Raw genomic sequence first — 11,476 nt, 5'->3', positions numbered from 1 at the left:
TCTGAACAGAACAGAAAAGTTCACATTACAGGACAGGTTGGAGCATCCGTCAGTAAATGGAGGGAAAACCTTAATTAAGGCTTTTGAAATGACTGAACAGGAAGTCAAAACTTCATAAACACAAGACTCACGTTGAAAACTGGACCGATCCAGAGAAGACCCTGAAGATGAAACCAGATGAGGAGCAGCAGGCTTTAAAGAAGCTGACTGTTACAAAGCAGAAGCAGCTGTGGAGACCACCAACGAGGAGCTGTTTCAGAGGAGGAAACGGCGTGCTCGCCGTCCGTTTGCGGTCCGTCCCTTCTGCTGGTTAATGAAATCATTACAACGATGCGACCAAAGAGAAATATTCAATACAGTTTATTTTATTCTTAATCCTTTCTACCTGCACAAAAATAATCATCAGTATAATTATTTCCTTTGAGTGTTTCTGATGGAGGAAATTAAGGAATTAAGATAAACTTGTGAATTTTTGAAAAATGTTTTTTTTACGTGGTTAAAAACTACAAATCTTTGCGTTACTGTATCTGTAACTCTCACCAATAAAGTTACAGTTTTACTGAACATGTTTTGTCCATAAATTCATATTCGTCTGAAGCCAAATGTCTCCGCGTACATTTGAGGAAATCATAATACAATTGGGAAAAAAAACGTGATTCTGTCAAGTTTTAGACATAAAGCACTAAAAATGGAGTAAAAGGCAGAAAAAATCCTGAATGAAGTTCCAGATCTAATCCTCAAATGTTTATTTTGATGAGAAGCAGCACCTGAGATGAAAGCAACTCATAAGATTTTTGTAAAACTGCAGGGAAAAAAACACTTTTCATAAACTTCAATCAATATGTCAGGATGTTGTATTCTTTCTATCAATATTAGTTTTCATTCAAGGGTTTCCCAAAACTTTAGATCATCCCAGCGATCCACGGCGGCAGGAAGAGGCCGATGGTCCCGAGCAGACACACGATGATGAACATCCACAGGAAGATGCGGTCGATCACCATGGCGACGTACTTCCAGTCCTCTTTCACCTGCAGAGTCAGATTTCATGCTTTAAATTCAGTCTAGCGTTTAATTCAGAAAAGAAATGAAATATATGTAAAGATATGTGTGTCAAAAGATCAAACTCTTTGTTTTTAGTTCAATTTGTGGATGATTTTGAGTCTCGGGGCTTCATGGATCCCTGACAGTCTCACCTGTGGTCATTAGTTTTCCAGGTGAGTTCAATTAAAGGAAAAACTATTAAAGAAGGACGTTCCGTATTATTAAACAGACCGACATTTTCAACAAAATGGGAAAGAAAAAGAATCTCTGCTGAGGAGCATAAAGTCTTGGAGATGTCATCACTGAACTCACTGGTTTTCATTCATAAATCTTCCCCTGGTTATTCCCATCTTGTGTTTTGGTTTCACGCCATAAGCAATTTTTGGCCCATTAATTTTCTTAAGATTCAAGATGGCAGCCTCTTCCTGAGGTCAAAGGTGAAACACAAACAAACCAGGGGCCGTTGTAGACGTGTTAAACTTAGTAAAAATCACCCAAACAAAACATTCATTTTCCTAAACGTACAAAGTTCCAGATCTCAGGATTTGACCACCCATAGGACATGTGGCCATCCCATAATAATTCCAAAGCTTCCTTTGGACATCCCCGTACATGCATGTTGGTTTCTTTAGTGGATTCCAACTTTTTTTTTCCACATTTATTTTCTAGCTGAGTCAGCAGGTTTTTAATGATATTTGTTTGTTTACCATGTTGACAGTTTTAACTTTGTCACATTATATTATATTGTTTTGTTCAACAAAAGTGTTTCTTTCCCACATTGTTGTAAAACGCTAAAATCGACAAATCTCATACTTTGGCCCAAAATGGCCGCCAAGCCGTGTGTCCCGCAGCCATCCCATAATAATTCAAATCTTCCCTTTGGGTTTCGTTAGTGGATTTTGAAATGTTTTTGTTTGGCTCCATAAGCGATTCTGGGTTCATTCATTTTTGTACGGTTTCGCTCGCCGTGATGTCATCGCCTTGGGGGAGTGTCGTTCGCTGTGCCAAAGATTCATTTTGGGCCAGTTTTGGTGGTTATGTGGCGGTGGTCACATTTTCCAACTGTAAAGTGACCCCAGCGGGCCACAGATATCATTTACAGAATAATCTGGGACGCGCCACAGTGGGGGAGGGGGGGGACTCACGCTGAAGTCGGCGTCCTCGGCCCTCAGGTGGTCGGCGATGTAGTGCACCCCCTCCAACGCCCGCATGACGCTGGGAGACAGAAGAGCCTCTGACTCCACCCCCTTCACTTTGGGCGACTCCCCTCTGGCTCCGCCTGTCTGCCTGTTGGGGCCCCCACCCCCCTCGTGCCAGCTCTGGCTGTTCTGGGGGTTCTTCAGCTGCTGCGGGGGGGTCAGTCCTGGGGGGCGGAAGGAAAAGTAGGACTGGAGAGTCCCCAGTTCCAGATCCTCGTAGCAGCTCCTCTCCACCAGCACGGCCCCCTCCCTCAGCCAGGAGGAGGAGGTGCTGATGCCGAGGGCGGAGCCTCGCAGCCGCTGGCGCTCCAGCGCCCCCTCCTGCTGGAGCAGCAGCAGCCGGCGGCGCCTGCCGTTGGGGGCGGGCCGGCGCATGAACAGCCAGCGCGGGATCAGGTCCAGGAAGACGGCGTGGACCCAGCGCGGCATCTTGTGCGTGCTGGGGGAGCGGTGGTGCACGTTCAGCACGAAGACGGTGATGACGATGGACAGTGTGACGAAGATCATGGTGAAGAGGAGGTACTCGCCGATGAGAGGAATGACCAGCGAGGTGGACGGTATGATCTCGGTGATGAGCAGCAGGAAGACGGTCAGCGACAGCAGCACAGAGATGCACAGCGTGATCTTCTCGCCGCAGTCCGACGGCAGGTAGAAGACCAGAACCGTCAGGCAGGAGATCAGCAGGCAGGGGATGATCAGGTTGATGGTGTAGAACAGAGGAAGCCTCCGGATGATGAAGAAGTAGGTGATGTCCGGGTAGATCTCGTGGCAGCAGTCGTACTTCTTGGTGTTGTAGGTCCCCACGGCGTTGATGATGGCCCACTCGCCGCTCTCCCAGTAGTTGTTGAGGTCCACCGTGTTCTCGATCCGCTCCAGGTCGATCTTGGCTTTGTCGTAGGTCCAAGAGCCGAACTTCATCTTACAGTTCTGCTGGTCGAAGGGGAAGAAGGTCACGTCGATGCTGCACGAGCTCTTGTAGATGGCAGGAGGAACCCAGCGCACTTTCCCCGTGTGGAACAGGTGAGCTTTGGTCATGTGGGTCACGGCGAACTCCCCGTCAGCGCTGCGGAAAAACACCAGGAGACACGCAATGTTTTGGTTTTCCACATTCATCTTCATCTAGAGACACAGATGTAGACAGAGTTATAGGCCTTGATAGACATATAGATGTAGATAGAGATCGATCTCATTCATCTCATCTTTGAATTTCTCAACAGTGAGATTCTGGAGGCTCCACAGAGGAGCTCATCTTCTCTTCTGCTTCATCTCCACGAGGGGAAGATTTCTATTCGATTCTTCTTTGTCTTTCAGCTGCTCCCTAAATGAACCATCCGCCTCCATCCAACCTCCTCACTCACATCCAACAACCTCCTCTCACCTGGAATCTCTCATCATCATCATCACTGGACCTCTACCTGCTTCCCTGAACTCTTCTCCAGAATGTCTTTCTCGGGTTCAGATCTCTGATGGATTTACTTCACCTGATCACTTAGAAGACCAGGACATTTTTTAATTCACTTTTCGAATTGCAGTTTAGTTTGGTTAAGATGTTAATTCTTTCATTTTTAATCTTTTCATTTTACATTTTGACTAAAAACAAGAACCTGAATGAGGTTTGGAGTTCTTACAGCCAGTGAACACTAGAGGGCAGCATCTTCATCCTGAACATCTGATTCTTTTCTGTTTACAAATCAGTCTCTTAAAATCACTTTAATCAAACTTGTAGCTGATGCACAAATCTAAGCATCTTAAAATGTTACAGAATTAAATGCATTTTATTTTAATTTGTAAATTATTGTTAATTCACAACTCTCATTTAGCCAATAGTTTAAACTGGATTTTTAAATTATGTTTTCAATATTTTCCAACAAAGTTCTAATATCGTTATGATTTATGATTAATTTATGGAAAGTGATGGAAACTTTAAAACAATTTAGGGATTTATTTACTGTTTATTTACTATTTATATTCTCAAATTCAAGCACTAAATATTTTTTGAAACATTTTGATCACATGGACCTTGTTGCTGGTTCTGATCTGGATTGAAATTAAACTGAAATGATGCACATTCGGTCAAACCCACTGAGAGTCCAGAATTATGTGTTTGAACATATAGAAAAAGAAGAGAAAAGGTGAAGTTGGAACTCCCGTTAGCTGAGGAGGATCAGAGGTTTTCAGGATGGATGATTGAACGAGTCCTTCACGCTCCTCTTCATTCACGACTCACTTGTTGTAGAGGACGATGTCTGGAACCCAGATGAGTTCTGACGGGACCCGGATGGACGTCACGTTGTCGTAGTCGGACGGTTTCCAGCGGAGTTTGTAGTCGTTCCACTCCTGCAGCGTTTGAGAACATCTCGTCGATCAAACTCAACCAGTCAAGATTCTCCTCATAAACTGACTCTCACCTGTTTCAGCCAAACGTTTGTGGTCATCATTTGGTTCTTCTCGTCCTATCAGACAGGCGGAGAGTTGATTGAAGAGATGAAAAAAATAGCTTTAAGTCACATGAACCCTAAAGCTCCAAGATGAGATAGTGAGTCTCTAAACGAGAAGATTCCTCACATCATCTCAAACATCTCGGAACAGTCGGATACAAAATAAGAAACATTAAGAAGAAGAAAAGTCTCAAATGAATCATTGAAATGGATATTTAGTCTGTGATATGATTCGCTTATAAATGAACGTCTGATAGAAGCAGATCTGTGACAGAAAAACATTTAAAAAATAAACAGTCAGAGAAACTGGAGAAACGTCTGGAAAAGCCTCTCAGAAGGTTCTGCATCCGACATGGAAGTTATGGAGTCGGACTTTCAAAAAGAATCCAGAAACATGTGTGGGTGAACCTCACCCCCACCCCCCATCTGCAGAGGAACCAAAGATGGAAGTCATCTCTGAACATCAGAGGAACCTCTGGGTCCAGAAAGGTTTCAGAAACGACAAGATTCTTTGGTCAGACGAGTCCAAATGGGATGTTCCTGTTTGTAATCCTCTGGGCTAAAAAGGGGAGGAGCTTCTAGCATGTTCTGAGCTTCCAGGTGTTTTTTTGAAGGCGACGTCTGTTTCAGATCAGGTCTTGTTCCGGCAGGACCATCCAGAACCACAGCATCACCTTCACATGCTTCCTCCTAGAAGAGTCTGAATCTACCCCCCCGGTCCAGGTGTCCCACCTGCAGGTCATTCCCAGTTACAGCAAAACCACGTCAAAGATCCAAATCTGATGAGAATAGAACCAATAGAACTCCAGAAGAGCAGAACATCCAAGTTCAAACTATGTTCTAAGACAGAAGATGCTGCACCATGGTAACCATGGTAACCCTGCTTCTGTCCAACCACTCAGAATCTGCAGCATCATCACGTCTGAAATGAGTTCCTTCACTGGATAAAAGTATCAAACTTCACATTTGAAACATTCTGTTCACGGTTCTGTTGACTCGTGAAGTCTCAGTTTTGACTTATCGTTTGTGAAGAGAAAAGAATGTCCGACTGACCACATCGATGAGCTGCGCGATGGAGAGGCCGAACTTGACGATGACCACGTCCGAGATGTTGGGGACGGGTCTGGACCACTTGTTGTAGCCGGTGAACAGAGTCTTGAAGAGCTGGTCCTCGGCGTGGGAGTGGGTCTTATCGTGGCACAGGACTGTGGAGACACAACTCGCAGTCATCCCCTCCTTAACATCTTTTCTTTCATTCTCTTGTTAAACGGAAAGAAAAACAACTAATCTGTTCAAGCAGGAATCTGTAAATGTTCATGAGTCTTTTCCTGTTAAAATAACAGAAACATTCTCTGATCTCCGTTTGGTTCCTGCTGGAGTCGATCTCTTTTCGACAAACAGCAGAGAGAAAGCTGGAAAATTCTTCATCACAGGAGCTTCTCATCAAACCTCCAACATCCTGAAATCTTCTGATCCAAATTCCCCGTAAATATCTTCCAGTCTGGGAGGAGGAGGAAGATTTTGGTCTTAGAAGCTTAAAGAATGTGGATATGAAATATTTGTATCAGTTGTTTGACTATTTCTGAGGAAAAAAAGATCTTAATGACATTTTCTAATTGTAGATTTTATTATTAACTCAAATTCTTTTAACATTTTCACCTAAAGTTTCTGCTTCGTTTCATATCTTGGTTTCAAACATTTTTAAAAGTGTTTCCTGCTGATGAAGCTTTGTGGAGCAAATCATGATCCCTCCTCCACCGTGCCAGACAGTTTCTGTGGTAAATTTGCTCAGATTCAAACCTTTTCTTTCTGTGGAGTAAAATACGTCATAAAAATGTTTTGTTGCGGAACAGTTTGATCGTGAAGTTTTTAAGGAATTTATTTTTTTAGAAAAGTTAAATCTGGAGGGAAAGGAGATCGTTTTTCACTGAATACGGAGCTGAACTGTTGATTTAATCACCATAAAACCTTTAAAGATTGACCTGCAGAACATGAAAAGTGCAAAAAAACAGGATTTATTAGATTTTTATTTAAAGATTATTTTTAAAAATGTGGTTTTGCTATCAACGTTAAACTACCAAAAGAACATTTTTAGAACAAACGAACCAGAATTCAAAGATTCTAAAAACGCATTTTAAATGAAGCTGTAATTAGTTGTAATGAGTGATGATCTTCTCTCCATCGTCGGGATCCTGTCATCCCCTCACAGTATTTGTGGTCACCTGACGGTCCGGCAGGCGCGGCGTGTTTGCGCCTCCCGGAGCCGATGTGTGCTTCGAAACAGCCTCCCGGGAGCCATAGATCAAAGTTTGCTGCCAGTTCTCCTGAAACGATATGACACCTCCTCCTCCATCCGGCTCCCAGAGCGCTGGACGGCGGCCAAGCCTCCTGGCGAGGAGCGTAAAACACTGTCCGCGTTGGATGATGGCGTCAGCAGCTTCTCGGGCCAGAGGCGCTCTTGCTCAAATTGGGCTGTCGTGGATCGGAGGACAGAGTTCAGCATCGAGACAGGATCTCTGGTGGAGGCAGGAAGTCCGAATCCTCATGATTCTGTTGAGCTGAAGTCAAGAACTGTGTCCGTTCGAATCCAACCTCAGAACAATCAAACAGTTTAGTTTCCGAGCACCATGAAGGTCACCGCTGGGATTGATTTTGCGTTGAAGGGAAAATGACATGAGACTGAGATCCAGCTGCGCTCTCAGGAAATGACTTTTCTGAAAGAGAATCATCCAAATCCAGCAGCCTCCATCTCTGCAGAGAATCGATTCTCTCCTGCAGGATGGAGGCTGCAGATCAAAAAGGAACTTTCCACCTTAAAAGTCATATTTTCTTTATTCTCTGCTTTCCTTTCTGTCTTCACTGGAGCTTCAAACTAAACCAAGAAAGTCTGACAAATGAAACCTTGGAGGAGAAACTGATCGAAGCCTCAGTCACGTGATGCAGCAGCAGTTTGTAAAACTCTAACAAGTGTTTCTGGTGCCTGAAAAGGTCCCGGAGGTGATTTTGACGTCTAGATGTCTGATCAGAGGAAAACGTCTTAAAGAAAATCATCCAGAGATTTTCCTTTTCCTCCTAAAAAGAGTAAACCTGCATGAATACATTTCATTTTTAAAATAAGGAAATAGTGTTAAATCTTTAGAGCTTCGCTTCCCATGAACTGTAGAAGATGACAGAGTCATTTGCGTAAATACACCGAATCTGGTGCGTTTTCTGCGCAGTAATGTGAGTTTGGGCTGATTTCTGCTCACCTGCCGGGGTCAGCAGCAGCGCCCACAACACGTGCGCCCCCGTGAAGAACCGGGGGTTACTCTCCATCTCTGGGTCCGCGGACGCGTCCAGCCTCATCGGGGGGAAGCGGGGAGCCGGTTCGGTCCGCAGTCAGGTCCAGAGGAGCGTGTTTCATCTCTGCGGCTGCAGGACATGTCAGCGGAACTTCACTGCATCGCAGTGGACGAGCGCGAGCGCGGACCTGTGCGCGCCGAGCCGGAGCGTGTGCGCGCTCACGGGGGGGTCACCTCTGATGAACTCACTGGAGCCGCGTCACAAACGCGCCGTTCACACGTGAAGTTTGGAAACTCACCAACCGGCTCGGCGTGCGTAACATCCAAGTTTTACGCAGACGGCGAGCCTCGGAGCAGACGCGAGTTTGAACCATTTAAGTTACGGACGAATATTTTTCATGACATAGTCGGTCCTACACCGGTCCTGGGGCGGGAGGGGTCTGACAGCTCTACATCTCAGCAGCTTCAGACCAACAGAGACGAGGATCCGCTGAGCACCATTTATAGACACGCCGCTCTGAGACTCCGCCCCCTATCTCCCTCCTCCAGACGCACAGTAGCGGACTTAGCAGTTGGGGGCCCCAGGCGAACAACAACACGGGGCCCTCTGAGGATGCTGTACTATTTATTTTAAAAGAAAATCCGTACCTATAGGGTAAAATGTGGACTTTAATGTCAAGAATCCAAATGTTTTGATAAGAATCTAAAAACTGAAATCACATTGAAATGTTAAAGAAATGTGTTTCATAAGATACATTACTATTACTTGGAAAAACAATCATTTGTTTATCACTTCCTATAGGAATAAATATCATCTGAGATGACTCCAAAAGTTGTTTTTCTTCCTGTTGTTTTTCTAATTCTAAATGAAATGATTTTATTTATTTATTTTATTTATTTTTGCTATTTATGAACAGGACCTCAAACAGGAGAGGAATAAGAGTTTAGAAAGAACAATTGATGATTTTTTTTAAAGGACTTGCTAAGAAAAAACTACTAAAAAGCCCAAAAACATCAGTCAGACTAAATGATGAGTTCCACATATAAAGAGGCCGAGCGGCCGTTGGGTTTTCTCAGAGTTCTTTGGTTTTCCCTTTGACCATTGATGTATATAAGAACTGGACTGAGCAAGCCCCCCTCCTTCCGTGTTCCATATTGGAAGTACCACTGGGTTGCTAAAATCATTCTTCCTCTGCTGCTTTCTGCTTAACTTCTTTTTTCTAATCCTAATTTTTTTAAAAGATTTTTTTCCATTATCACAAGTTATTAGAGTTATAAATTGACCAATCAGATGGCTCAATAAGCGTTTGTGGGTCTGACGTCGACCGTCTGGGGGGTTTGAGTGACAGATGACGGGTAGCCAATGGGAGCAGACTTCATCAATGGGTCCGTGAAGACCTTTTAACACCTACTTTACAATTCAACAATGTACCAATCATTGTCCTACTGTTGTTTTCCTCAATGGAATGTACCGATGCAGCAGTTTAAAACAACAAGAGGAGCATGCTGTCGACATTTTTAGATGAGGATTTACTCTGTAGAAATAGATTTCACTCTGAGGTTATGTGCTTTGGACTTTTTTGTTTGTTTAACGTTCGTTTTTCTTTATTTCACTGTTTTGATTGTAGCTTATAAATTATAAGTTGCATATATGCGCATAAAACCACCAACCAAAGTTTCATCTTCTTCACTTTTCCAGCTTCAGCCTGAATTAGACGCAGCCGTCTGAGGAGCGCGAGACAAACTTCAATGGATGTTGTTGTATTTTAAACAGAATAAAGATCCAGCTGTTCACTTGTTAGGATGGTTATTTATTTTAAATACCGCTGAACGCGCTTCTCACGTGCATCTGATCAGACTGTAACGTGGCAGCGCATGAGGATTAACAAGCTGCAGCTGCGGTGCGCGTGAGGGGGGCGCCGTTCTGCAGCGGCGTCACCCAAATGCTCCTTTTATCTCGACTAAAAGGAACAAATGTTAGTAAATCCCAAAGGACCGCTGACAGAATCAAATGTTGGAATGGTTCTCCCTCAAAGGCTTCAACAATGACTTGTACGATTCTCCACCGTTATTAAAGTAGAAGCTGTTTACATCCCGCGGTCTCGTGGTCGAGGCGTGGAAAGAGGGGGGGGACTCACAATAAACTCACTCCAGATTGGCGACAGTACTTCCTGTAGATTCATGACTCAGCTATGACTCAGACCAATCGCTGAAGATGGGTTGCAGACGTTTGCAATATGGCGATATCCGTTTCAGGAAGTGACGGTGAAAGTGGCGGCCTACTTTAGTGAGGAGTGGAGGTAATGCATTTCCAATGGGGGACCTCATTGCTCCAGAAGTCCAGTATTTATACAGTCAACGGCTCAGACTTCCTGTGGGTCCAAACTTTCAACTGATGGTGCAGCTCCTGGGGGGTTGGCAGGACTGAGGGCGAATAAAAAAAAAAAAAACAAATTTAATGAAAATAGAAACAGCAAAGATTCAGTTTCTGTATTGGAAACAAAAGTTTTATTTTACCCAAAAAGTTCAAATAAATCTGGTTTACCTTTACAGCAGTGCGTTCTCCATCTTGGTCATGGAACGGTGGACCAGCTCTACACTGTTTGTGGGAGTTCTCCCATCCAGTCCATGTGTGTTATGTGGATTTGGAGAAGGCTTTGAAAGCATCCTACATGGTGTCCTGTGGAGGGTACTCTGGATGACGTACCCCAGCGGTCACTGCACCAGTCTCATGTGGTGAAGAGGAAGCTGAGCCAGAAAGCTCAAATGCGGGGAACAATATATACGTCCTTTTCCTCGTGGGCAAGTTCATGGGGTGACACTCTACGTCACCTATCCCAGTCAGGAGGAAACAGGAAATGCTTCAACTTTGGCATTTTGGAAGCTCTCGCTCGCCCTGTTACCAGTCTTATATGAGCCCGCCCACTATCACACGAAAGGCAAAACGATTGGCTGGAACTTCAGAGTACTGAACAGTGTAGAAGTCATTGATATGTCCTAAGCCAACAGCATAAATCGTCACAGTTCCTACGTAAACTGAATTTCAGTACCCAACCGTAGTCCTGGTACCACATATTTATGGACATCCTTGTGCTTGAACAGAGTGTTTGTTATGGACAAAGAAGTCCAACAACAAACACTGCTCAGGTTTGGATCAGCGACGACATTCCTTCCAATCACGCCCCTCAAGGTACAGCTGTTGCTGCCTACATGGGCATTGAAGCCCCCCAGGAGGACAATAAAGCTGGACAAGGTCTCCAATCTATATGGTCTACCGTCACTGGAGAAGTGAGGACAGGCGGCAAAATCAGGTAAAATTTAAGTGCCCAAGTAGCAGATTTGCAGTTATTTATCAAGATTTTTCATTTCTGGGTGATAATTATAGATGTGAACCCTCAGTGTTGTTCATCGTGGTCGAAGGAGCGCTCAGTGAGTCTCTGTGTTTACTCAGACGCACAAAAACTTACAGGGAACGTTGGTTACACCCTTACTAGTTTCCCATGAGTCAGAGCTGTAA

At 44.3% G+C, this 11,476-nt stretch overlaps 1 protein-coding gene across 2 annotated transcripts; it reads right to left on the bottom strand.

Annotated features, from left to right (window-relative positions):
- Window positions 1-345: 345 nt before the first annotated feature.
- On the bottom strand, window positions 346-8,491 carry chrna2b (cholinergic receptor, nicotinic, alpha 2b (neuronal)). Of its 2 annotated transcripts, XM_024291057.2 has the most exons (7): window positions 8,259-8,491; window positions 7,927-8,089; window positions 5,732-5,937; window positions 4,649-4,693; window positions 4,468-4,577; window positions 2,187-3,303; window positions 346-1,028 (listed from the first exon to the last, which is right to left on the bottom strand). In XM_024291057.2, the coding sequence occupies exons 2-7, from the start codon at window positions 8,021-8,023 to the stop codon at window positions 903-905; spliced, it is 1,701 nt and encodes a 566-aa protein (XP_024146825.1). In that variant the 5' UTR covers window positions 8,024-8,089; window positions 8,259-8,491; the 3' UTR covers window positions 346-902. The 2 variants fall into 2 exon arrangements, with proteins under 2 accessions (XP_024146825.1, XP_024146826.1); XM_024291058.2 differs by having other exon boundaries at window positions 5,732-5,883; window positions 7,927-8,486.
- Window positions 8,492-11,476: the final 2,985 nt, after the last annotated feature.

The sequence above is a fragment of the Oryzias melastigma genome, linkage group LG24, assembly GCF_002922805.2.
Source record: "Oryzias melastigma strain HK-1 linkage group LG24, ASM292280v2, whole genome shotgun sequence".
Taxonomy (NCBI): Eukaryota; Metazoa; Chordata; class Actinopteri; order Beloniformes; family Adrianichthyidae; genus Oryzias; species Oryzias melastigma.
The sequence above is the reverse complement of the archived record's forward strand: the minus strand, read 5'-3'. Positions and strand labels throughout refer to the sequence as shown.

Coding starts and splice junctions, on each gene's coding strand:
- chrna2b (XM_024291057.2), bottom strand. CDS start 8,023: ATGAGGCTGGACGCGTCCGCGGACCCAGAGATGGAGAGTAACCCCCGG. Junction 4,694..5,731: donor TCGCGCAGCTCATCGATGTG/GTCAGTCGGACA, acceptor CCTGTCTGATAG/GACGAGAAGAACCAAATGAT. Junction 4,578..4,648: donor CAAACGTTTGGCTGAAACAG/GTGAGAGTCAGT, acceptor CAAACGCTGCAG/GAGTGGAACGACTACAAACT.